At 45.1% G+C, this 24,227-nt stretch overlaps 1 protein-coding gene across 1 annotated transcript; it reads left to right on the top strand.

Moving 5' to 3' along the window:
* Positions 1–4,793: 4,793 nt before the first annotated feature.
* LOC147884305 (Ribosomal protein L17 family protein) lies at positions 4,794–5,766 on the top strand. Its single transcript, XM_087398691.1, has 2 exons — positions 4,794–5,016; positions 5,132–5,766. Exons 1-2 carry the CDS (start codon positions 4,860–4,862, stop codon positions 5,536–5,538), a joined length of 564 nt encoding a protein of 187 aa, XP_087254817.1. The 5' UTR covers positions 4,794–4,859; the 3' UTR covers positions 5,539–5,766.
* Positions 5,767–24,227: the final 18,461 nt, after the last annotated feature.

Below are 24,227 nucleotides of genomic sequence, written 5' to 3' on the forward strand. Positions count from 1 at the left end.
ATCTCGGATCGGCACATTAAATAGGTTGCCTTTATTGATAGCTTTAAACTGATGGTCCCATATCAACTAGTCAAAGACAATGTAGTTGCTGATGTGCTGAGCCGTCGACCTGGCATAAATAATATCTCAGTCATCGAGGGAGACCACATTTCAAGCCTATGAAGGTGGACTATCCTACTGATCGAGACTTTTCAAAAATTTGGCATAAGATTAAGCAAGCTAATAGCACCCCTATGGCCTCGTATTCCATTCATAATGACTATCTATTCTACGAAAAGCGCTTGTGTGTCATTGCACCATTTCGACGCTTGGTACTAGAAGAGGTATATTAGCCACCCTACATGGGACATAGAGGCATTGCTACTACGTATCAGATTGTAATTCAAGATTTTTTCTGGCCTAAGCTTAAAGTTGATGTTGCAACTTTTGTTGCACAATGTCTTATTTGTCAAAAAGTCAAGAGCTACAAGGGCAAATATCAAGGTTTGCTTATGCCTTTACCAATTCCTGATGGCCCATGGGAGCAGATTTCTATGGACTTTATTACTAGATTTCCTACGACTAGCTCAAGTTTTGATATGATTTGGACTATCAGTGACAGATTTAGCAAGCAGGCTTACTTTATTCCTTGTAAGAAGACCTTGACCATAGTTCAAGCTACTCATTTGTTCATCAAGCACATCTTTATACACCATGGTCTTCCAAAAGTAATTGTGTCAGACCGGATAGTAAATTTTGTAGTAACTTCTGGACCGCACTCTTTGAGTCGGTACGGCAAATCTAGTGTCCTCTGTGTCCTTTGCCCAGTTTTCTGTGAGTTGGTGGAATGAGGTCGGATAGGCAAAGCATAGTTGGACTTTGTTGTACGATTTATTTGGAGGATCGACGGAGTGGGACTGAATGGTCAGACCATGGGCGGACACTAGAGTCGGACAAAAGTCGGACTGGAGTGGGTAGATTGGACGCGGGATTGAATACGCGAACAACAAGGCATCAGACCTCAGTCGAAATTCGAAAAGTCAAAAAAGACACGTGCGACGCTTGTGAGGCAAACCGTAGTCTGATTTGTTTAGTTTGGTCTCCGTTGGAATCTTGGCGGAGTTCTCAGTCGGTTTTGTCGGACTGTTCGGACTTCTGTCAAAAATACGTCGGACCATTGTTGGAGCGGAGCTCATTGCGGCATCATCTTGTTGTTGCCTCCTCTCACTTGCATAATCACTTTTCTTTATTGTAGAGTAAGTTGAGAATACCTGAACCGGATAGGAATTGCAGCAACGTCATTGCTGTGTTGTTGGCAGAATCTACGTGGAATGTAATTGTAGCCACTTTTCACGTGATTGCTTGCTATGATGTTGTGCAGAGCTATTACTAAGCTGCCCTAGATTGCTCTTTGAAGGCATTCTTGCTAGGGCGTGGAACTTCCGTTGTATTTGTGCTGATTTTTGAAAAGCCTCTTCGTTCGATAGAAGTGTTATCTCGAACCTGTGCAAAATTTGGGATCTGTTAATACATACTATCCTTATCATTTTTTATACAAACAAGAATTGTAAGATGTTCTCACCAAAATGTCACATCTGAAGTGTTCAATCGACATTGTACCAAATCTTCCGCATGACATGTTCTTGTTGTCCATCCATTGTCAAATAGCTTAGATAGCCAATCCAATTCTAAGCTCTTGTAAGTGTAAGTAATCTTTATTTTCCTTAATTGCCTACAACTTGCAAAGAAATCAACAAAGCATGGAAATGGAAGAAACCAGCTCAACCTCTAGCATTTCTTCTACCAGTAGTTGGCTTCATAGTATTTCTCACATCATTAAACATTCTATTTCTATATGTTTTACTTATCTCCATGCTTGGAAGCAGCCATTCCGGACTATCAAAAGAAGGCAAGGGAGGGGCAAGGGAAGAGATTCTAATCTACTGTAGTGTCCTTCTTCATCTGGCACAATGAACATTGAGTTATAGAAGAAGATCCTCTCCTTTTTAATTCTGATGGTGTGCGACTTCATATTGAAGACTCCCAATCTCAACATGGAGGACATGCTACACCCCAGTTACGCATGCTGTAGGCTCCCACTCTTTGTAAGTAGATGGATATAAATCTATAAAATAAATACAAGGCATAAGGTAGTTGTGTCAAAGTCCCCAAATAAATGCAAATATCCCAAAAGGTGCAAATGAAGCACTAGTACACTTTGTAAAACTTACAATTGGGCCTACGATATGGAAGTCCTATATTCGGATGCATGTATATGTTTGCATGGGTAAAGACATGCTGAATATGTATATATGTCACTATGTTACTATCAACAAAAATTTCAAAATCTAAGATCCTTCCCTTCCAATGTTTGGACATGTCCATTGCATTTTTCTGACCCACTTTGCAGCACCCATAATTAGCGGGTTGCATTGTGATCCAAGAATATTTCCTGTAGAGCTGAGGAATCGATTCCCCATGCTCATCCTTAACATTATTCAATACAACAAACTGTAAACTTCTTCTATATCTTTCATTTTCTACTTCCATAGTTTCTGCCCATGTACCATATGATTAAAATTAGCTCTTTCTACCTCTTTCTACTTTCCTAGACCCTCAAAATTTATGTCTTCTCTTCTCTCTTTCTCTGTCCCTCTCTTTCTCTTTCTTTGCATATCTCTCCCCCCCCTCCCCGCCCTCCTTCCCTCTCTCCTTTAATTAAACCTCTCATAGAAACAAACAAAAAATTATTTCAAAAAACATAGAATACTTCTCTCTCTCTCTCTCTCAGTCTCTCTTTCAAGGCACCCCTCACACCAACAAACAGCAAATTATTTTGAAATACTTAGTTGAAGATATGCTCTCTTCTTGCTCCGTTTCTCAACAAACAAAGAAAACATATAACTCTCTCTCTCCCTCCCAAAACTCTTTGATTAGTATCTCTTTTTCTTCCTTCTTTCTCTAATACTTCTAAAACCTAGTAGTTTGAAATACAATCTCTGTCTCTCTCCCTCAATCATCCCCTCAAACAAATTAAAACATAGTAGTTCAAAATATAATCTCTCTCTCTCTCTCTCTCTCTCTCTCTCTTTATCCCTCCTATATTAGTGAAGAAACAAATGACTATTTTCTGTCTTTGTTCCTCACTCATCCCCTCAAATGGATAAAAAACCATAGTAGTTTAAAAAATAATCTCTCTCTCTCTCTCTCTCTCTCTCTCTCTCTCTCTCTCACCCTTCCTCTATGTATCCCTCCTATACTAATGAAGAAACAAACGACTATTTTCTGTCTCTCTCCCTCTAAATAGAAAAAAGCATAGCAGTTCGAAATATTCTCTCTCTCTCTCTCTCTCTCTCTCTCTCTTTCCCTTCATTTATCTATCCCTCCTATACCAATGAAGAAAAAATGTCAAAAATAGTCTTTTGTAGTTTTAAATATCATCTACCTCAATCTCTCCCTCTTCCTTGCCTTTTGTAACAAACATATAGACAAAGTGTTATACAAAAACATATCTACTTAATACATATAAAATTTTAAAGGCGAAATCACTTCATTACCTGAAAAATATGTGTTCCTTCTTTTGGAGTTGACACTCTATACTCCAATAAGGTAGAGAAAGAGCCGAAAATGATAAAATACCCATTTTTTTCACTCCTTCCAAGTAGATTTAGGTCACAACTTCTGAACTTGACTCTCTATACTCCAAAAAGGTAGGGAAAGAATTGAGAATGAAAGAACACCCGTTTTTCACTCCTTCCAAGCACATTTAGGTCGCAACTTTGGTTTCTAAGAGAGAGTGAAATAAGTAGAGAAGGAATGGAAGAGAAGAGGGATGAACATAGATTGGGTAGAATTTTCTCTTAGAGATTTTCGAATGTGGAAGAAATATGTGAGCAAAAAGGAGAGAGAATGACTAATCAAGAGTGGAATGAAGATATTTTGAAAGCAGCTGTTAGAAAGTGGCGGGAATGAATGTTTTGGAAGAGAGAGGATAGTGAGAGAGTTGGTTAGGAAGTCAAAGTTTGGGCCAAATGGAAAATGTGAGCATAGTTCTAGTTAGAATATAGTTTGCCATGGGAGGAAAACAAGTAGGCCTGACATGGTCAGGGTAGGCCTGCCAAGTTTAATTATTTATTGTGAAGCACCAATGAGTAGTCCACTGTAGATTTCATGAGGTGAGTTGTGTTGCCTGCTTCCTTTGGTGTGTGGTTGAGTGATAGGTCAAGCCTCCCCCGTTGTGCATGCCCTCCTCTCGCTCTATTACTTGAAAAGAAGACCTCATCGATGCCATACATGAAAGGCCGAAGTAGCTATTGTTGGATAGTGGAAGATCAAGCAACACCGAATTTCTTCGATGCAAGTTTTTTCAACCCCTCATCGTTGAGGTCGTTTTTTCCTCAATTCTACTTACCCCAGGTAGGCCTATTGAATATAATTCATCTCTCTCTCTCTCTCTCTCTCCTTTCAATTGCCCCCCTTTTGAGCACCCCCTCGGGCAGGCCTCTTGATTGTATTCAACTTGTTCAATTTTAGAAATTTTATGATTGGTCAAAGTTCCATTTGCTATTTTTTTCCCTTGAAATCGTGTATCTTTTTCTCTACTCTCTCTCTCTCTCTCTCCCTTAGCTTCCTCCCTTTGTTCCACGCTGCAAGTCTAATTCCTCATCTGGTTCGCTATTTTCTAGGGAGGCCTTCTGAATGATTAATGATGTTACAAGTGAAAGTGATGGTGGGTGTGAATATAGAGAAAAACTCAATGGATCGTGATAAAAAGGTGAATATTAGAGAAAACTCTATATGCAGCTAGAGTGAGAAATAAAGGCCATGATAAAGAGAGAGAGAGGATAAGCCGGTAAAGTGTGTATTGTGAGCTTTGAGCTATGGCGATTTCCATGGCTTCCTGCAGCAGCACCACCTGCTGGAGTATGGCTTCCCTGCGTGCCTCCCTCCCCATGCCTGTTCGTCGCCTCTCCATCTCTCGCCTCTCCGCCCTTCCCTCCTCCTCCTCCCTCCTTCTTAATCGCCTCACATTCCCAGGTACGCATTCAATCCATTGCTTTCTCGCCTCAGCATTCTTTTTCTCACCTCATTTGGCTCTTCTTCCGTCTCCATTTCCTTCTCTAACCTTCTTTCATTTCACCTTTCCTTGAAGAGTCTGGGTTTGGTTGCTCCAGCTTCGGCGTCTCCAACGGCTCCCGGGTCTTCGCCATGCGGCATGGGAGAAAAGTGCCTAAGCTCAATAGGCCCCCCGACCAGCGCCGCGCTCTCCTCCGTGGTCTCACTACCGAAGTGTTGCGGCATGGAAGAATCAAAACCACCAGAGCCCGTGCCAGGGCTATGAGGAAATATGTTGATCATATGATAACTCTTGCGAAGGGAGGCTCTCTACATCAACGGCGCCAGGCTTTAGGCTTCCTGTACGACAAAACCTTGGTGCATGCTCTGTTTGCAGAAGTTCCAGATCGTTACGGTGAGAGAAATGGCGGGTATACTCGAATCATAAGGACGATGCCAAGAAGAGGAGATAATGCTCCGATGGCATTCATAGAGCTTGTATAATGGCGAGCTCCTGCAAAATTATGTTCTCCATGAGAATCAGGTTTGGACGATTTGAACATGGACTTGTAATCAGCAAGAAAGCTACATTTGAAACGAGTCTCGAGATACTTTTGCGGCAGTCTGCACCAAATTTGTCATTGTAAGGATTCCATGTTTGATTGGCTAATTTGCCTTGCTTAAGTGCTTCTTGCCTGTATAATTACTCAGTTATATAAAAGAAGGCTTGCAACTTTCTCAAGGTTGGACTTTTATTATAGATAAGAAGTATGAATGCTGTGTGTGTGTGTGAGAGAGAGAGAGAGAGAGAGAGAGAGAGAGAGAGATGATGATGATGATGATGATGATTTTAACGTGTATGGAGGCCAAATATCATCTATGGGATAGAAACACGCACGCACACTTACACACACAGAATGTGAGCATGCATAAGATTCACCACCTCATACTCGCAAATGTTGCATTCACAGTGGAAGACTGAGAGTTATGCAAATTACTGTTTTACTTACTGTTGGTGCAAGCAGTTTTGTAGCTTGAATGAAGAGAATGTGGACTACTTTTATATTGGCCTTCTCCTTTAGTGCTAGCCTTTGTCACCGCTGAGTCTGCCCTTCAACTCCTGGACTGCTGACAGAAAACTCAGTACGAAAACCTTAAGTGGATGCTCAAGTACATGTGGGTGTGTGGATTCATATGTGGAATGTTTATACTATGGTTTACACCCACTGGTGGGAGCTAATGACGTCATCATAATAGCTAGTCCCTGCTATACATGATGGAGTTTATGTTTTTCAACCTTGCGAGTTTGAAACAGCACTATGTGTTGTGTTACTAGATGATGAGTTTGGGCATGCTCCTGGGTTCATCTAGATCTATATAACTGTTGGCCTTGGCAATCACCCAAGGAACGCTGAATATGACGGTAGGCTTCTCTTACTGAAGGGGGACTGTCTGCATCTTCTGGTTCCCTAATGAAGGGAGCTGGATCTACTAGGCTATTGCTGTCTGGGAACATACAGCATTTGAGCACTGGATATGGTGGGTATGAGAGGGCTTTGAGGGTGTTGTGAGGACTGAGGTCTGAACTGCTGCAAATGCTTATGGCCATGAGCTGCCTTTTATAGGCTGCCCGTTGCTGATACTGGCTGATTAAGTCTTGAGGATTGGATAGCCTGTAATGTCCTGGGACTATCAGTCTGCATTGTGGAAGTTTCATCACTTATTAAGAAATGGGACTGGTTCCCGGAATTGAGGTAGGGAAAGTGACTCCATCCCCGGGATAGATTCTTAGTTGTTCCGAATCAATTTCCCAATGAGAGATTTCCAATTGGGTGATACAGATCCCATCAGAAGCAATCACACCACTAGTAATTATTTTGTTTTGCTTAACCAATGTTACGGCCCGAATGTCGAATCCCAACCCTACCTATTCGGACAGGTGTTTACCCTGAAGTGTTCCCAGAGTGTATGCATACTCCTGTAAGTAACTTAGCGCAACATGGAAAATTCTCCCAAATCAAGTCATTTTTAATCTCCAAAAAGATTCATATGGCCTCTAAACTCTCTCTAGTTATAGTTCCTTTTAGCTGGACTTAACTGGTAATGGTACGTTCCTGCCAGCTGTGTTATTATGTGCTCCACAAGCTAATGTGGTGGAGGGTTCAGCAAAATGATGCTTATAGTGGGCTCACCGGGGGGGGGGGAGGCAGAGGAGTCAGCTGGGTGGTTGGACATGCCATCAGGCTGGTTGGTCGCATTTCCAGGCAGGCTTTACTTTATTCCACTGAAGGCATCCAAGGCCACAATAGAGGAGTGACGAAGCAGCCCTATAACAGCAGTTTTTTCAGCCCTCTTTTGAATCTCAGCATTCTTTCACAATCTGTGGGAAGAAATTTTTGGATGTCTTGATACCAATGTAACAGGCATGAAGTTTGCATGCTCTCTCACTACATGTGCCCATATGTAGTATCTATTTGGTGCAGAAGGGTGAATGCTGACTTTGTGTGTGTGTGTGTGTTAGAGATTCCACAAAAAAAAAGGTTGTGTGTGTTAAGAGAGAGAGAGAGAGAGAGAGAGAGAGAGAGAGAGTTTGTTGAAGTCTTCAAAGGACCGAAGGGTCTATGAGATTGAAGAAACCCACATACAATAAATTAAGAGTTGGAGCCACTAAAGTGGGCATCCACACCCAAGGTTGATGTCTAAGATGAGAATAGCAAAATAGAAAGACACTGTGATGCCTCCATGGAAGGGTACACATAGCCTTAGGATCACTGTCCACATGAAGCCAGAAAAGGGGGCAGAATCCCCATCAGTGAGCCATTGGTCAATTGTCCATCGGAGTGTCGGAACCTCTGTATACTGTTTTGGGGTGGGTTGGGCCTAAATGGGCACAGACGGGTCCGCTGAGTGGTTGGCCATGCCATCAGGCTGGTTGGCCACAGATTTTCAAAGGCAGGCCTTACTTTATTCCACTGAAGACATCCAAGCCCACAATAGAAGAGTGAGGAAGCAACTTTATAACAGCAGTTTTTTCAGCCCTGTTTTGGCTGTAGTAATCTCAGCCTTCGTCACAATCTGTGGGAAGGAAGTTTTGGATGTTTTAATACCAATGTGACAGGCATGAAGCTTACATCCTCTCTCACATGTGCCCATATGTAGTATCTATTTGGTGTGGAAGGGTGAATGCTAACTCAAAGAGAGAGAGAGAGAGAGAGAGAGAGAGAGAGAGAGAGAGAGAGGACGGTCTACGAGACTGAAGAAAAAGTGGGCATCCATACCCAAGGTTGATGTCTAGGACAAGAATAGCAAAATAGAGATACACGGTGATGTCTCTGTGAAAGAATACACATAGCCTTAGCATGACCATCCAAATGAGACTAAAAAAAGAGGGCGGAATTCCCATCAGTGTGTCATTGGTCAACTGTCCAGTGTTGGTACCTCTGTATGCTGTTTGGGGGGGGGTTGGTTGGCAAAATGGGGACAGACAAGTTGGCTGGTGGTTGGCCATGCCATCAGGCTTCTTGGCCTCAGATTTTCCAGACAGGCCTTACTTTATTTTACTGAAGGCATCCACGCCCACAATAGAAGAGTGAGGAAGCAGCCCTATAACAGCAGTTTTTTCAGTCCTCTTTTGGCCGCAGTAATCTCAGCCTTCCTCTCAGACCATGGGAAGGAAAATTTGGATGTTTTAATACCAATCATCAATGTAACTGGCATAGGCTTACATACTCTCTCACTACAGGTGCCCATATGTAGTATCTGTTCGCTAACTGAGAGAGAGAGAGAGAGAGAGAGAGAGAGAGAGAGTTTATTAAAGTCTTCGAAAGACCGATGGGTCTATGAGACTGTGAAAATCCTAATACAACAAGCTGTGGTAGTGGAGCTACTAAACGAGCATCCATACCAATGCAAAATGCAAAAATGCAGAATGGCAGTACTAAGTCCTAAGTACAACATAGTCATGTCGATGGTCGACTATATGTCAATCTCAGCATCGTCATGAATATCATCATCATCATCTTCGGCATCAGCAAGATATCAGGATGGATGAGGTAGTGGAGGCATGAAGTCGGCAATAGAGTGCTGTCTGCCACTCAAAGGTGTGGTCCTGGCGCGTCTCTTGGTCGTAGCTCTGTGTCTGACTAGGGCTACTGTGACCCCCGTTGGTCGGGCTCCGAGTCTAAACAAGGAGGGGATGTCCCCAAGTGTGATCTGTGTGTGGACCCTCTGTCTGAGTTGTTGGGTCATAGGCTCCGGGTCACGGTCATGTCGAGGCCTCATCTCGTGGGGGTCCATGTGATCTAGCCAAAAGAACTCCGTGATAGAGCTCTGAGAGGGATCAGTCGAGGAAGAAGTCTGCTCCTGTCTCTGTGCTCGGAGTATCCTCTCATGGTGTCTAAGTGTCTCATGAATGAAACGTGCCAAACACCGCTGGTGTGGGTAGGAGAGGAAACATGCCAAAATCCCATAACTATCCGTGAAGAGGCAGTGGAAACGCCCTCGGATCTCATAGTACACAAGACACCTGAAGATGAAATGCTCCTCTGTCTCAACGTCTTGCATGTCACACAGTGTGCATATGCACCTCTCCCTAGGTAGTTGCTCTGCTCTGCCGCTCTCGATGCGATGTCTATGTGAAGAGACTCGGAATTGCTCAAGAGAGATCCTCAGCGAGTGGGGTAGGTGAATCTGCGTGTATCCCGGTGGGTCAATGAAACCCTCTGGTGTGATGTGTAAGAAGTGATCTCTGTAGAAGCTAAGCTTCACTGGGAGTTCACTCGGTCCCAACTAGGTCCGAAATGTGTGTAGTTGTAGTAGATCCTCACGGATAACCTGTTTGACCTCGTGTGATAAGAGGGGAGAAAACGGAGCATCCATGCTGTACTAGAAGGGAGGTAGTCTATCCATGTGGAGCCCCAATCGCTCAAACCATATACCAGCACCTCTGGTCTCCTCCTGTTGCAAGTGCCTTAGAAGAGGATAGAGCTATCCATGGTAGCTTGCTACGCCCCGAGGTATAATCCCCATATTACCTAATTCAGTACAGATACATGATGACCTGAAATGCAGCATCTAGTTGCAAAGGGAGTGACCCAAACTCAGCTTGAATGATCTGGTGAGGAACGGATGACTTACCACGAATCATCTGTGATAACATGAGAACCTGTAGCCGCTCCACACGGGCTCACTCTGTATCCGACAAGTCTGGCCCTCAACAAGGGTTGCCGTACATCCCCATTGGGCGAACCAAGGAGTCAAAAAGCAACCCCTTGGTGCGTGGATCTTGAAAGTGTAAGTGGAAGCACTGCCTCTCTAGTTTGGCCAATGAAGCATACCCTCTACTCAAGCGTGCCTGCATCGCGGGTCTCATAGTGAAGCTGGGTCCGGAGAAGATAATCCCAAGATAAGTGTATGATGAAACTATCTCAACAGATGACCCCGCAAATGTGAACTGCTCCTGACGCATGATGGCTCGAGATGTATTGAAGATCATGACCTTGGTTTTACCCAGGTTGACCTCGAAATCATGAGACTCACAAAAGGACTGTAGTGTGTTTAGGTGTCTCTAAAACCCCTCTGCTGAGGACTGATGCATAAATCTTGGACGTGACATGTCCAATCATAATGGTCCTGTTATTCTCCGAGCTCATGGGATCCCTTGCCTTGTGGATGGGTGAGATAGCGTTAATGGTCCAAGTGTGTGGAAATCCCAAACAAATAGCTTCATTAGAAAGCTTTGCTAAGATTGGGGCTAGGAGGTTAATCCCATATGCAATGAACTCAGTGCATAGCCCCTCATGATCCTTCGCTCGGCCATTATGAAGTTTCATTACGATATCCTTTACCCCTCCTCTAGTGAAGAGGGTGCAGGATGTGGGACAAGGCATGTGTGATAGGTTAGGGACTGGCTGATTTGGGATGTCATAAAGTGTGCGTGCATAATCAAACCAGATCTGAGTGTCAGTGAGTGGCGGAGGGGACCATCCTTCTAGAAATCTCTGCCAAAAGTCCTTAGAGGTTCTACTAAACAAAATGTTCAGTAGTTCCTCCTCGTTCCGACGAATGAAGTCTAGTTTCTTCCTTTGTACTAGTCTACGGTATTCGCGTAGCGTATTTGGTGCGCTTAGAAGACTGTTCTTAGTTTCGAATTTGAGTTGACGGCATAAAGCCTTACACTCATCATCGTACCAACTATTACAGGGTACGGTTCCAGGGGGTGGTGGGCGGGTGGTGTGGAGGAAAGTGTGAATGGCAGCCTCGTGTAGTGAGCGGGTGACAAGGGCAGCACGATCCTCTAAAAGGGGTATGAAGTCAATATAAGCAAGAAGTATGTACAAACGGCCAGAGTAAGAAGGTGAGTGATCCCGATCAAAGCGTATATCGTGGTAGGTGGAGTAAGCACTTAGTGGGGTGGAAGGTGTTGTGCGAAGGGAGGTGGAGATGCTAAAGAAAAGGTATGTATGATCAGCCCCTGGCGGAAGAGGTGCTACAGTGAAGTCAGTAATGCGAGATGTGAAGACAGGGGATCCCATGATGTAATCAACAACACTGGAGTCCCCCCATGTGAAAAGCATGTGAAACCGCTTGAAGCAGGCCATCTGTCAAGACCATTATAGATAATGAGATCATGTATCGTGCGGAGGTCTAACAGGGCTTGCCCATAAGATGAGAATGGACCTTGCTTGTCATCCGAAACCCGTAGCATACCTACCTCCTCAAGGTTAATATTTGGCAATAGAGTGGAATCATCTCTGAAGTAGGACTTCTCCAAGGGGGGGGGAGAGAGAGAGAGAGAGAGTTAAAGTCTTTGGAAGATTGATGGGTCTATGAGACTGAAAATCCTAGTACAAACAAGCGGTGAGGGTGGAGCTACTAAACCACTATCCACACCAATGCAGAATGCAAAAAATGCAAAATGATAGTACTAAGTATAACATAGTCAATGTCAATAAACAACTACATATCATTCGTATCATCATCATCATGAGGACATTAGAGTGGATGAGGGAATGGAGGCATGAAATCAGCAATAGAGTGCTGTCGGCTGCTCACTGGTGTGGCCTTGTGACGTCTCCTGGTAATAGCTTTGCTCCTAACAAGGGCTACAGTAACCCCTGTTAGCCAGGCTCCGACTCTGAACAGAGAGGGGATATCCCCAAGTGTAATTTGCGTGTCAACCCTTTGTTTGAACTGTCGAGTCATTGGCTCTGGGCCACGTTCATGTTGAGGCCTCGTATCGTGGGGGTCTGTGTGATCTGGCTGGAAGAACTCTGTGATAGAGCTCTGAGAGGGATTTGCCAAATAAGAAGTTTGCTCTTGTCTTTGTGATCAAACTAGCCTCTCGCGGTGCCAGATTGCCTCATGAATGAAAGTCACCAAGCATCTTTGGTCTAGATAGGAGAGGAATCGGGACAAAACCCCAAAGCTATATTTGAAGAGGCAGATCTCATAGTAAATAGGACACCTGAAGATGAAGTGCTCCTCCGTCTCAACCTCTTGTATGTCACATAATGTGCATATGCGCCTCTTCCTGGGTAGGTCCTCTGCTCTGCCGCTCTCGATCCTCAGTGAGTGGGGTAGGTGGATCTGCGTGTATCCTGGTGGGTCAAGGAAACCCTCCTCTATGATATGCAATCATTGATCCCTATAGAAGCTGAGCTTCACTCGAAGCTCGCTCGGTCCCAGCCAGGTCCGGAATGTGTGTAGCTGTAAGAGATCCTCACAGATGACCTGGTTGACCTCGTGTGACAGGAGGGGAGAAAACGGAGCGTCCATACTGTTAGAAACTCACTGTGCCCTAACTCACTGTGCCCACCTGTGAGCCCCCGATTTGAGGGGACAAGGCACAGTGAGAGGTAGGAGGGCTGGGGAGAGAGAGAGACTCAGGCCGGCATCATAGGGGCTGGTTGCAGCCTGCAACAGCAGGTAAAACGGGGCTTTAGGCCTCACATGGAGGCTCTTGCAGCAGCGCAGACTGGCTGCACAGGGCACCCTTATATAGGGGCCTGTGGCAGGCCAAGTCGGCCCAACCAGGGCCACGACCAGGGCCAACCCTGGTCGGTTTTCTAGGGCCCATGTGGTCGGCCACCAGACAGGGTACCGACCCTGCTGGTCGGTCAACTCAAGGGGCCTGGGCAGTGCCTATAAAAGGCCTACTCCTCTCTTCATTCCAGCATCCAGTGCAAGACTGAATGCACCTCTCCAAGGCTGTGTTAAGCACTCAGATCTGGAGCAGTTGCTGAGAGAGAGAGTCCATCAATATTCTCCAGCACTTTGCTGTGTTTTGTACTGCTCCCTTGGAGCTATTTTTCTGCCCACCATTTGGTGGATGAATATACTCTCTTTCTCTCTCCGTCCATATTTATTTCTGAGAGAGTGTTTATTGCATCTATGATCATCTATCTGAGTTGAGTGAGTGTAAGAGTTGGAGAGATCTTGGGTGGAGGTTTGAGTGATTCATTCCCTTTTGATTTCTAACACATACTGTACTGTAAGGGAGGGAGTCTATCCATGTGGAGCCCGAGTGGCTCAAACCATCTCTTTGTGCGTGCATACTAGCATCTCCGATCACCTCCTGTTGATAGTAGGACAGTGCTAGCCATGGTAGTCTGCTCTGCTCAGAAGTGTAATCCTCGTACTCCCTGACTCGATGATGACCTGAAATGCCACATCTAGCTGTAAGAGGGATGACCCAAACTCAGCCTGAACGATCTAGTGAGGAACGGATGGCTTATTGCGAATCAATTGCAATAGCATGAGAACCTGTAGCCGCTCCACACGAGCCCACTCTAGGTTTGACAAATTTGGCCCCCAGCAAGGGCTGCCATACATCCCCGTTGGGTGGACCAAGGAGTCAAAAAGCAGCCCCTTGGTCCGTGGATCTTGAAAGTGCGAGCGAAAGCCTTGCCTCTCTAGTTTGGCCAATGAAGCGTATCCCTTGCCCAGGCGTGCTTGCATCGCGGGTCTCATAGTGAAGATGGTTCCGAAGAAGACGACCCCAAGATACGTGTATGCATAGTTACCAGCCGAAACGGAAACGGAAGAAATGGAAACGGAAGAAATGGAGTTTTCGGGCACCGTCGAAACGGAAACGGAAGAAACGGCAATATGATACAATTTATGTATAAAAAATTATTTTTTATACATAATATAATTATCAATAGAGTGCAAATCATACATAATACAAATTACAATTATCTATACTTGAAGCTTCAGCCTTCAAGCATCAATGCATCATTCATGCCTCTATGATTCTAAATTCTTGAATGATGCTTCAATAATCTGAAATCAACATGTATCATGAGTCATGACTAACAAGTTTGGCATTACAACTTACAAGAATCTGAAATTTAGAAGTTTGAAGTACTTTAAAGTTTAAACTTAGCACACAAGTTGAAACTTGAAACTTGAAACTTGACAGTATCCAATGTCCAGACTCCATAGATGATCATGATTCATGATCCACAAATTTTATGATCATGACTCATGAGTCATGCAAGACTCAAAATAAAAGCACCCATGGATGATATTAAAAAAAGCAGCAGGACTACTGATCTTCTGCATCATCCATGGACTCCTCGTCATCGTCATCCTCTGCGTCCTCAGATAAGCTTGAGGCATCTGTGTCACTGTCTGAAGAAGAATCATCAACATCAGGATCAGGACCATCGGGTGCAACTGAAGTACTAGCACCATCTCGAGATGGTTGAGTGTATGATCGTGTGTGGTGTGGTGGTGCTGACAGCTCCTCATACAACATGGTGTATATGTCCAGCTCCTCCCATGGGATATCTGGTATGGCCTTCATCTTCTCCACGTTCACCTTGTCTACATTCAGCTGGCGGCGAACTCAAGGAGACGGAGGTTACAATGATAAAACACCAACCGCTCCAATTGAGCCGTGCTTAATCTGTTCCTCTTCTTTGTGTGAAAGAGGGCCCAAGTGCTCCAGTTCCTCTCACAAGGACCGGAACTGCAGTCCTGTGAGAGAACACGTATAGCAAGCATTTCTGCCATAAGCCAATTAAGCAGAGATAAGTATCAGGAACTTGATAACTTTAAACATATTTGTAGTAGATAAAACTTCAAATTACTTAACGACTAAGCTCTAACTAGTGGCGTTGGAACTTGTCTCTTAGACTATTACCAAAGTAGGAGTACAGTTGCCATATTTCTCCCACCAGGAGACAGGTTGCAACTGTGTCTCTCGGAGCCTAGCCGTAGGTTGACCAAAGGAGAGGCTGTGATTGCGGAACAATAGAAGTTCATCCTCCATTCTTCGTTGCATCTCCAAGTCACCACCCGTCCAATTTTGTAGATACGTTTGCATCCCCTCCTCCAACTCGTCATTCTCATATTACTCTTGAGTGTGCCAGAGCGGATGCAATACATGTGCGTATAATTATTGCAGTTACTACATTGCAATTTGTTATCATGAAGCCTGGAATTTTCAGATATATATTATGTATGTACTATTATCTATAGTCTATGAATTTTGCATGCATAATGCATTCTAATTTCTTGTGGCATGATTTAGGGTTGAGTCCATCCGTGCTATATGGAATAAGCGGTGAAATTGGTTTCACCGCCCAATCCATGCGGTAGGGAACTCATCTTCTAACATGGCACCCATTGACACACAATTGCTGCCATTATCTGTCACCACCTGCACCACATGCTCAACACCTATCTCCATAATGGCTGCCCGTAAATGCTCCCAAATATACAACCTTGTAATCACTGTACCTGCAGTGGAAGCGTCTATGGCTCTCAAGAACATGGTTCCCTTGCAAGAAGAGACTAAAATATTGTACACATTCCTCTTGCGTGCATTTGACCATCCATCGCATAAGAGTGTGCATCCATATTTTTCCCAAGTCTCTTTCAAGGGCTTCATTTGGTCTTCCACACATTCCCTCTCTCTTCTTAGCTCTCTTGTCCGCAAGGCCTCATATGTAGGCCCTTCCCATTCATACCCAATGCGGCTTACGGCTCTCATGGCCTTCCTCCATCGTGTAGTCTTCGCCACATGAAAGGGTAGTGCATATTGTATGAAGAGCTTTGTGAGCTCACTAGTGGCCTCCTTCACTGCTTGCAAAAACTGCTTGCTTTTGCAAGCGTGCTTGAATGCTAGACCTTTGCAGTGATCCTCTTTTCCCCGCACTAGCATCCACACTAATTGATCCATGTGGCAAGGGTGTTCTTGTAGCACTAGGACCCGCGCTCGATGTAGTTGATGCCCCTCTACTTCTCTTTGCAGAACCCAATGTGTTGGCATCATCCAATGGCTCAGTGTCAATAGCCTCTTCTTCATCTTGCAGCCCTTGTCCTCCACTTTTTGCAGCCAAGGCTGCCATACGCACATGCTTCCATTCTGTTAGGCCACCTTTCACTGGAGTAGGCACGAACTCACAAGGTCCTACATCCTCGTTGGGAACACTTGCTAGATGGTCTTTCACCCGTGTGACAGACTCCGTTTTGCTTATGCCGCAATAGTTGCATCTCCACTTCTTGGAGCCACCGCCTCCTTTATAACTATCCAGGAGGGAGACATGGACCCAATAAGCATCTCTCGGCATTGAGGAGGATGGAGAGGTGAGAAGGAGGATGGAGAGGTCACAAGTGAGAAAGGATGGAGAGGTAGAAGGAGGATGGAGAGCTCAGAGGTAAAAGAGGATGGAGAGGTGGAAGGAGCCTGGAGGATCAGAGGTAGAAGTGAAGCAGGATGGAGAGGAGGAGGATGGAGAGGTTACAGGTAAGATTAAAGAGAGGATGGAGAGAAGAAGGATGGAGGGATGGAGTCTGGAGAGCAGGCTGCCAAGTTGCAGCTTGCAGGATGGAGAAGATGGAGCAAAGGATGAAGAGGATGGAGAGAGAAGGATGGAGGTACATAGTCCAAGAGCAAAGGATGGAGGGATGGAGAGAGCTTAGAGAAGGTGGAGAGAGCAGCAAGGATGCACAGGAGGAGTGGAATGGGCGAGAGGCGGCGAAAGATGAAGCCAGGCGGCGAAATCACGTCTTTTAGGGTTTAGGGCAAATCAGGTTTTACAAAACGGCGTTTCTTGACGAAACGCCGTTTTCGTTTCGCCGTTTCCGTTTCCGGCCACGAAACGGCCGTTTCATGCAACTATGCGTGTATGACAAAACTATAGCAATAGGTGACCCATCATCCTTGGTAAAACCAAGGCTATGATCTTTAATACATCTCGAGCCGTCGTGCACTAGGAGTAGTTCATTGATATGAGATTTAGGAGTGCTCAGTGGTATCTATACTAACCATTCTAAAATACCAATGGAAACATCTTGAAACAATGTTATGCCATGAATTACATGAATTATTTAATAGTTGCCACCTCACATAGGATTATCTTATGGTGATACAAAAATGTAAGAATTGGTAGCAATGTTTTTCCTTGTAATAGTTTCATTATAATATCTTGGTGTTGAGAATAACATTCAAAAAAAGAAAATGATCTGGCACAAAAAAACTGTAGTGCGTCAAGGTCTCTATGGAGCCCCCCTTTGCTAAGGAAGACAAAATTGCCACGTCATCTGCATACAGCAATATCCGAATCAGCGTGCCACTAAGAGAGTATCCATCCCCCCCGTGTCTGCATCATTGTCTCGAGCTCGTCAATGTAGAGGCCAAACATGGTAGGTGATAAAGTACACCCTTGTTTGACCCCAATAGTGCTCATGATCTCATCTATCCAGCTTGACTCTGCTTGGACTCTGCTTGAGACTCTCTCGTAAAGCGCCATGACAGCCCAAATGATCTCCTAGTCATTAGCCAAAACTTGTAGGCGCCGAAAGAGGCGGGCTTTCGGAACCATATCAAATGCTTTGTGGGAATCCACAAAGCAACAGTAAAGCCTCTGCTTCTGTGCCCTCGTTTCCTCGATGATACACCTGAGCGTGAGAATGTAATCCATGGTTCCATGGTCACGTTGGAAACCAGCCTGTCCTACTGCTGTAAGTCCTCAATACTTTGCAAATTGACTGACGTCAGAATCAAGCACTGATGCATAAATCTTGGACATGCATGACATGTCCAATCATAATGGTCCTGTAATTCTCTGGGCTCATGGGATCCCTTGCCTTGTGGATGGGTGAAATAGTGTTAATGGTGTAGGTGCGTGGAAATCCCAAACAAACAGCTTCATTAAAGATCTTCGTTAAGATCGAGGCTAGGAGGTTGATCCCATATGCAATGAACTCAGCGCATAGCCCTTCATGATCCTTCGCTCGGCCACTATGAAGTTTCGTTACGGCATCTTTCACTCCTCCCCTAATGAAGAGTGTGCAGGATGTGGGGCGTGGCATATGTGAGAGGTCAAGAACTGGTTGATTCGGGATATCATATAGCGCACGTGCATAGTTATACCAAACTTGAGTGTCAGTGAGTGATGAGGCGATTCTCCCTCTAGAAATCTCCGCAAAAAATCCTTAAAGTTGTTACTAAAAAAAATGTTCAGTAGTTCCTCGTTCTAGCGAACAAAATCTAGTCTCTTTCTATGTACCAGTCGACAATACTCGTGTAGCGTCTCTAGTTCATTAGAAAGATTGTAGATTGTTTTTGGTTTTGAATCTGAGCTGACGGCGTAGAGCCTTACACTCATCATCATACCAACTATTACAAGGTACGGTCCCAGGTGGTGGTGGGCGGGTGGAGCGAGTGGTGTGAGGGAAAGCGTGAAGGGCAGCCTCGTGTATTGAGCGGGTGATCAGGGCAGCATGGTCCTCTAATAGGAGTATGAAGTCAATGTAAGTGAGAAGTATCTATAGACGGCCTGAGAAAATGGGTGAGAGATCGTGGTCGAAGCCTATGTCATGATAGGTGGAGTAAGGAATCTGTGGGGTAGAAAGTGCTATGTGACGGGGAGTGGAAATACTTAAGAATAGGCAGGAATGATCAGCCCCTGGAGGAAGAGGTGCTACAATAAAATCAGTGATGCGAGATGTGAAGAAGGCAGGGGATCCCATGATGTAATCAACAATGCTAGAGCCCCCCCCCTCCCATGTGGAAAGCATGTGAGACCACCTGAGGCGGGCCATCTATCAAGACCATAATAAATAATGAGATCATGCATCCTGCCTAGATTCAATAGGGCTTGCCCATAAGATGTGACCGGGCCTCGCCTCTGTCAGCCAAAACCCGTAGCATACCTCTCCCTCAAGGTTAATGTTTGGCAGTAGAATGGAATCATCCTTGAAGTCGAGGAGTGGTACCTGATGGGTGCTTGTCCTCGCGTTGAAGTTCCCAACTAGGAGGACTTATCCGCGGCTTGAGAAGTCAACAATGGACTGATAAAGAGCTGCAAATGGAGATATCTCAGCTCAGCCTCATCTCGAATATCTCTAGCAAAGTGGAAGGTCTCGGGAGGGAAGTAGCATACTGCAACAAACAGATCTCGGCTGTCCATTTGTCAGATCCGGATCAAAAGAAACCTGCAATGTGCATCTCTCTGCTCTACTGAGATGGTCCCAAAAAGGGTGGATCTGTAAATAATAACTGCTACTTCTCTTGACCCTTATACTTCCACCTGTGTCCCTTGTCTCATCTCTATAAGAAGACTTCCATGTGTACCCGTTGACTACCAGTAGTGGGTGCTCTGGACTTTGATGTGTCTCTGTGTAAAGGACTATGTCGCGACCTGTATAAGATTCCAAGAAGTTCCCTAGTTCTGACCATAAGGTAAAATTATAGTTCCAAATGGTGTAGGATAGGGTCTTGGAGATCTGAGTCTCATAGGCCCTGCCTCTCTATGTGGGAGGGGGGGGCTGATGCTCGACAGGGGCCTGTAAGAAGTCGTCCATCTCACACCACCGCCCACTTTCCATCATTGCGGACCTGATCCCATTGTTGCAACAAAGAGCGCCTCTCCTCAACCTGTAGGGGGTGAGGTCCTCATCCATGGAGATCGTTGGCTGATCTGGTAGGATTGACATGCATCGTAAAGCCGAAAGTCGTGCATGAGCGTCATGAAACCGTATGATCAGGGGCTGCTCTCGGTTGGGGTCTCTCCCCTCCCCACCTGCCACACCCTCTTGATCGTGTGCTCAGCTACATCCAGAGTAGTGGCTACGAAAGCTGTAGCATCAATCATTGGTGTAGCCTTAGTGCGCGGGATCCCATGGACTCTGATGTTGAGACCCTTACTGGCTCTCTGCTGCTGCACCATGAGGGTAGCTGAAACGGTTGCCCTTGCAGGTTCCTGTTTGGCCACGTCAACCCATCTAGAAGTCTCCTAAATTACAGATTGCATGCTCGCAATTTGTGCCCCAACAATTGGAGGGCTCCCTAGGACTGCACGTATGGCTGAGACCTCCTGCTAGAGCTGCGAACTATCCTGTCTGAGTCCCTGAATGAGATCAGCCTGCTCCCGAATGGCGCGAGTCTGCTCCTGTATGGCGAGAGAGTCTTCAAAAGGCTGAAGGGTGTATGAGACCGAAGAACACCAGATACAATAAAAGCTAAGCGGTGGAGCCACTAAGTGGGCATCCACACCCAAGATTGATGTTTAAGACAAGAATAGCGAAATAGAGACACACTGTGTTGTCTCTGTGGAAGGGTACACAGCCTTAGCATCACATGAAGCCAAAAAAGGGAGCAAAATCCTCATCAATGCACCATTGGTGAATTTCCATCGGAGTGTTGGAACCTTTGTATTCTGTTTGGGGTACCAAATCCACTTTCTATTCAATTCTAACAGTGTGAGGGAAGCCATGCTAAATGATCCCACGAACGATATCGTTCAACGAGATGATCAATCTTCACCATGACACAAGAAACTAATTCTCTTTTCTCATTCCAGAGAAATGGGATATTTCCAGATCACCATGGTGTGAGGGAAAGAGTGAGGGAGTGGAACGATGGAGACAGAGAGAGGGAGACACAAGAAGTGTGGGTGTGTCAAAATGTGTTGAGCCACACCACAAACTCAAAGGTTTTATTAGGATTAGGGATTCACCCTATGACTGCCTTAAGACAGTCATAGGGGTCATAACTTTTAAAGGGTGGCAATGTGCCTTTACCCCAACAACCTCCCACCTAAAGGCCAATGTGCCTAAAGGAGAGAAAAGAATAAAAATTACAGCAATATACAGTTACTGTAAACAAGACCATAAAATGAGAATGGTCTCATCCTAATCCCATGATGTGGCGACAATGTGCAAACCGCTCTGTAGGCAAGCTCTTAGTGAGCAAATCTGCAGGATTATCATCAGTATGCACCTTCACAAGCTCAAGTCGCTTGTCTTCCAGTACCTCCCTGATGAAATGGTATTTCACATCTATGTGCTTGGTCTTCTGATGAAAGACCGGATTCTTTGCCAACATGATAGCACTCTGACTATCACAATGCAAAACTGGCATATCTCCTGTAATGCCCAAATCTCCCACCAGCCGAGTAAGCCATATTGCTTCCTTGCAAGCCTCAGTGGCTGCAACATATTCAGCTTCAGTGGTTGACAATGCAATGCATTTTTGCAACCGAGACACCCATGATATAGCACCTCCTGCAAATGTGAAAATATAACCGGTAGTAGACTTCCGGTTATCTGCATTTCCTGCATAGTCTGAATCTGTAAAACCATGCACCAATGCATCCTGCCTACCATAGCATATGCACAAGTCTTTGGTACCCTTGAGATACCTCAAGACACCTTTCACTGCTTCCCAGTGCCGCTTGCCTGGATTTGCCATATACCTGCTGATGACTCCCACCGCAAAAGCAATATCCGGACGAGTGGCAACCATGGCATACATCAAAGAACCAACTGCAGATGCATACGGAACCTTGGCCATCTCAGCCTTATCATCATCTGATCTGGGGCTGTCCTTACTGCTGAGTTTTAAATGAGGAGGCAACGGGGTACTAATAGACTTCCCCCCCTCCATTTTAAACCTCTGCAGTACTTTGTCAATGTACTCCTTCTGTGACAGAAACAAAAGTCCCTTGGACCTGCCACGAATAATCCGCATATCAAGAATATGGTTTGCATCACCCAAGTCTTTCATGTCAAAAGACTTATGCAGTTGCTTCTTCAAAGCACTAATCTCCTGCTGAGATTTGCTGGCAATCAGCATGTCATCCACATATAGAATGAGTAGCATCAAACTGCCATCCTTTGCCCGTTTGGTGTACAAGCAGTGATCGGTCTCACACCTATGATACCCTTGGGACTGCATGAAGGCATCAAACTTCTTGTACCATTCTCTTGGTGCCTGCTTGAGTCCATACAAGCTCCTCTTGAGCTTACACACAAGCTGCTCTTTCCCTTTAACAGCATATCCCTCTGGCTGACTCATGTAGATCTCATCATGGAGATCTCCGTGAAGAAAAGCAGTCTTCACATCCATCTGACATAAATTCCATGTCCTCATGAGCAACAAGAGCTAACACTGCTCTCAAAGTAGTCATCTTGACTACAGGGGAAAAAATCTCATCAAAGTCAATGCCCTTCTCCTGCTTAAATCCCTTGGCAACCAATCTGGCCTTATACCTCGGTAAAGCATTTGAATCCACTTTGACTTTGTAAACCCACTTGCACGGCAAAACCTTTCTGCCTGCAGGTAGCTGCACCAAGTCCCATGTATCATTTTGAAGTAGGGAGTCCATTTCTGACTGCATGGCTTTCTCCCACTTCCTTTTCTCTGTTCTTCCCATAGCTTCCTTGAAGCTGGAAGGCTCACCACAATCTGTCAGCATGATAAAATCAGCCACATTATTGGCTCCTGGAACAAACCTGTCAGGAGGCCGTTGTACACGGGTGCTCCTCCTAGCAAAATGTTCCATATTAGGCTGCTGTCTAGCCTGTTCGTCATGCATGACGGGTGGCTGTACCACCATATTTGGCTGTTCTACAACGCCATTTGCTGGCATATCCAGTGGTGCATCATTGGCAAAATTGTCTGGCTGATTTTCAGCCTGTATACCCTCTTGAACAGGGTTATTTACAGCAGCCTGCTGCTGCATATTAATGGGCATTCTTTGCTGTCCGACATCATCATAAACAACCCTCCTGTATTCCACAGGTTGCACGGGTTCTTTGTGTACACTATCCTCTTTAAAGATGACGTCATTGCTGCGTATAATCTTCCGTTTGACAGGATCCCATAACCTGTACCCCATTTCACCTTCGTCACCGTAACCCATGAAGATGCATCTGAAAGACTTTGGCTCCAGTTTGGTGCGCAGTTCTTTGCGTACATGAGCAAAGCACTCGCAGCCAAACACACGTAAGTGCTTATATGAAGGTGGCTTGCCAGACCACACCTCCTCTGGCACTTTCAACTCCAAAGCCTTGTTCGGCGACCTGTTAATTAGGTGAACTGCTGTTTGCACGGCTTCTGCCCAAAAGCCATGGGACAATGCAGCATAAGACAACATACATCGAACTTTCTCCTGAATAGTTCGATTCATCCGCTCACTCACACCATTTTGAGATGCATTATGAGGGGCTGTGAGTTTCTGTTTAATGCCCTTAGCTTCGCATAACTGTACAAAAGCATGTGACACATACTCACCCCCATTATCGGATCTGAGGCATTTCAGCCTGCGTCCTGTCCGATTCTCAACCTGAGCGATAAACTTCTTGAAAGCATCTAAGGCATCGCTCTTATGCTTCAAGAAATAGACCCACACTTTGCGTGTGGCATCATCAATAAAAGTAATGAAATACTTTGCACCCCCTAGTGATAGCTGTGGCATCTCACACAAATCAGTGTGCACTAGATCAAGCGGTGCTCTATTCTGGGAAGTTCTCCTCTTATGAGGAGTCATAGAATGCTTTCCAAAAATGCAATGATCACAAGTAGGCAAATCTGAAAATGAAAGAGACGGCAGATAACCCAAACGTGACAGTTCTTGCATTCCTTTAACGGACATGTATCCCAACCGGCTATGCCACAATGAAACCTTCGGCAGCTCGGTTATGGCAACAACATGATTACCTACACTGGAAACATAAAGAGGGTACAAGGTATCACTCTTATAACCCTCAGCCACTACAACCTGGCCATCAGTAATCACCCATTTGGAATCCCCAAATGTGGTGTGGTAACCACTGTCATCCAACAAGCCAGTGCTAATCAGATTTTTCTTGATTTGTGGCACATGGCGAACACATCAAGCATAAATATGCGTCCATCAGGGAATACTATCTGTAAACTGCCAATCCTTGCAATCTGA

This window comes from Dipteris shenzhenensis, chromosome 27 (genome assembly GCF_047967505.1).
Source record: "Dipteris shenzhenensis isolate YYH24624 ecotype China chromosome 27, Dip_SZ_1.0, whole genome shotgun sequence".
Taxonomy (NCBI): Eukaryota; Viridiplantae; Streptophyta; class Polypodiopsida; order Gleicheniales; family Dipteridaceae; genus Dipteris; species Dipteris shenzhenensis.

Bases quoted from the DNA above. Each gene is read 5' to 3' on its own strand.
- LOC147884305 (XM_087398691.1), top strand. From the start codon at position 4,860: ATGGCGATTTCCATGGCTTCCTGCAGCAGCACCACCTGCTGGAGTATG. The intron at 5,017-5,131 runs GTACGCATTCAA...CTTTCCTTGAAG, and splicing joins TAATCGCCTCACATTCCCAG to AGTCTGGGTTTGGTTGCTCC.